Source organism: Bufo gargarizans, chromosome 2 (genome assembly GCF_014858855.1).
Source record: "Bufo gargarizans isolate SCDJY-AF-19 chromosome 2, ASM1485885v1, whole genome shotgun sequence".
Taxonomy (NCBI): domain Eukaryota; kingdom Metazoa; phylum Chordata; class Amphibia; order Anura; family Bufonidae; genus Bufo; species Bufo gargarizans.
The window spans coordinates 186,642,924-186,645,452 of NC_058081.1; the positions used below are offsets into that span (position 1 = coordinate 186,642,924).

The 2,529-nt window shown below is 44.4% G+C and overlaps 1 protein-coding gene across 1 annotated transcript; it reads left to right on the plus strand.

The window, feature by feature from the left end:
* Positions 1-769: 769 nt before the first annotated feature.
* LOC122925754 (E3 SUMO-protein ligase ZBED1-like) lies at positions 770-2,329 on the plus strand. Its single transcript, XM_044277104.1, has one exon. It carries the CDS (start codon positions 770-772, stop codon positions 2,327-2,329), a length of 1,560 nt encoding a protein of 519 aa, XP_044133039.1.
* The last annotated feature ends 200 nt before the right edge of the window (positions 2,330-2,529 follow it).

Here is a 2,529-nt window from a genome sequence, read left to right on the forward strand (position 1 = left end):
GTAAACCAATAACTTTATACAGCCAAGCCATCTCCGTGGCATATATAAAGTTATTGGTTTATTAGACTCTGGAGAGGGTTTAATGGAGGCACATTGGCGCTGGCAAATTGCAATGGCACCTTGTAACGTTATTGGTTTGGATGGAGAGATCTGTGTGAAGTTGAAAGGTGATATTCTGATTGGGGAAGGGGGGTGGTTTGATCCGATGATGTTTCTGAAATCTGATATTCTTATTTTACCCCCCGTAAGGTGTGACTGTGTCACTTAAGTTTTACTAATTGTTGCACAAAGCAAGAGGCAAGGCCTAAAGAAGTATTAATTTACTTTCAACTGCGAAATGGAGAAAGAGAGAGAAAATATAAGTGAGGCCGCCGAGGGGCGATCAGAAGAGACAGGACAGAGAAAACGGCACAGAGTGTCCAAAGTTTGGGATCATTTCAAGCTGAGAAAGAAAGAAAAATCCGTACAGTGTGTCTATTGTAAAAGCGAACTAGCCTACCAAAATAGCACGACATCAATGCTTCAACATTTGACCAGAAAACACCCAGTTTATGCATGTACTACTAGTTCACCGAGCGGACCGGACCCAAGGTAAGTAAATCAAACATTTTACATAATCACACACCACACATGCTTCGTATTGTAATAATAATAGTTTATTTAACATCTTTTTCAGTACATCACAATCACAGCGACGTATGGACAGCTATGTGTGGACAGCTGCATCACGTTCAACTGAAGCAGCTGAGCTTACAGACGCCCGCTATCTATGGTGGAGGATGAAGGTTTTCAGAGGATGATTTCCACTTTCAATCCAAGATACACTCTTCCTTCCAGAACCTACTTCATGAAAATTATGGAGAAAAAGTATGAAGACATCAAAGGCAAGTTGACGAACACTCTTAAGGAGACTGACAGCATTGCACTTACAGCTGACATTTGGACGAGCGTCGCTACAGAAGCTTATCTGGGGGTGACGTGTCATTTTCTTGGGAAGGATTGGGAAATGGAGTCCTACAGCCTAACTACGATGCCACTTGAAGAAAGGCACACAGCGGCAAATATTGCAGAGTGGCTTGAGGATGTTATTGTCATATTTGGCATTCCAGCAAAGAAAGTCAAAGCTGTTGTCCATGACAATGGTGCTAATGTTGTAGCAGCAATGAAGATTTTACAAGAAAAACATGGATGGGCATCGGTGCGATGTGCAGGTCACACCCTGAACTTAGTTGTGCAAAGCGCTCTGAAGAACCACCAAGCTATTTCTAAGTGTGTGGCTTGTGTAAGATGCCTTGTTGAGCATTTTAAGAAGAGTGAGTTGGCATGTACACAACTAAAGGAGAAGCAACAGCAGATGGGCACGCCACAACATATGCTGGTGCATGATGTAAGTACACGCTGGAATACAACTTATCACATGATAGCAAGATTGCTGGAACAAAGATGGCCGGTGACTGCTGCTCTCTCAGACCCAGAAGTGACTCCAAGAGGAAAACACCACTACCTTGATCTGAAGCCTGAACAGTGGAGCCTGATTGAGGAGCTTAGCCAGGCACTTGAGCCATTTGAAGGAGCTACTGTATTTCTGAGTGGGCAGAACTATGTTACCCTCTCTGCACTTCCACAGCTAGTGCAGAACTTAAAGAAGTCCATACAGACTTTAGCTTTTGAGACTGCACCATTAATGTCATACCAGGCTCATGCAGTACAACAGATCACAACAAGATGGCAAGAACTGTCTACGTTTCAACCTGACTCGTCTTCAAACACTGCCCTAATTGCCGCTGCTCTGGATCCCAGATTTAAGAAACTGAAATTCTTGTCTGCAGATGAGTCATTCAAGGTCCAAAGCACAGTACAGACCATGGCAATTGTTGCCAAAAACGAAATGACACGGTCCAGTGAACATAGTGAAGCTTCTTCTAGAAGAGGACAAGAAGATAACCCTGCTGCAGCAAAGCCCAAGGATCATTCGGCGGTATCTTTCCTTCAGAACATACTGGGATCATCAGAGTCCAGCTCCAGTGATGAAGAGGATAAAGAGCAGCAGTTAAGCCAATCTGTGCAGAAGGAGGTCTTGATGTACTTTGGAGAACATCCCGTATCCAAGAAAGAGAATCCGTTGTCATGGTGGAAAACAAATGAAGCACGCTATCCAGTACTAGCAAAGCTGGCAAAGTCCTTTCTGTGTATTCCAGCAACATCCACGCCATCAGAACGACTGTTTTCTGCAGCAGGAAACATAGCATCAAAGCGCAGGGCCAGCCTCAGTTCTGAGCATGTGGATATGCTCACTTTTCTCCATAGTAACAGCCAAATGATCCTTTAGGCCACGAATCAGCAACCTTCGGCACTCTACCTGCTGTGAAACTACTACTCCCTGCATGCAACAAACATGCTGTTCTTCTAGTTCTAACGCCTATAGAAGTGATTGAAGGAAGCATTCTGGGAGTTGTAGTTCCCAGACAGCTGGAGTGCCGGAGGTTGCTGATCACCGCTTTAGTGTAAGCCAGGGCAAGCTACATGCAC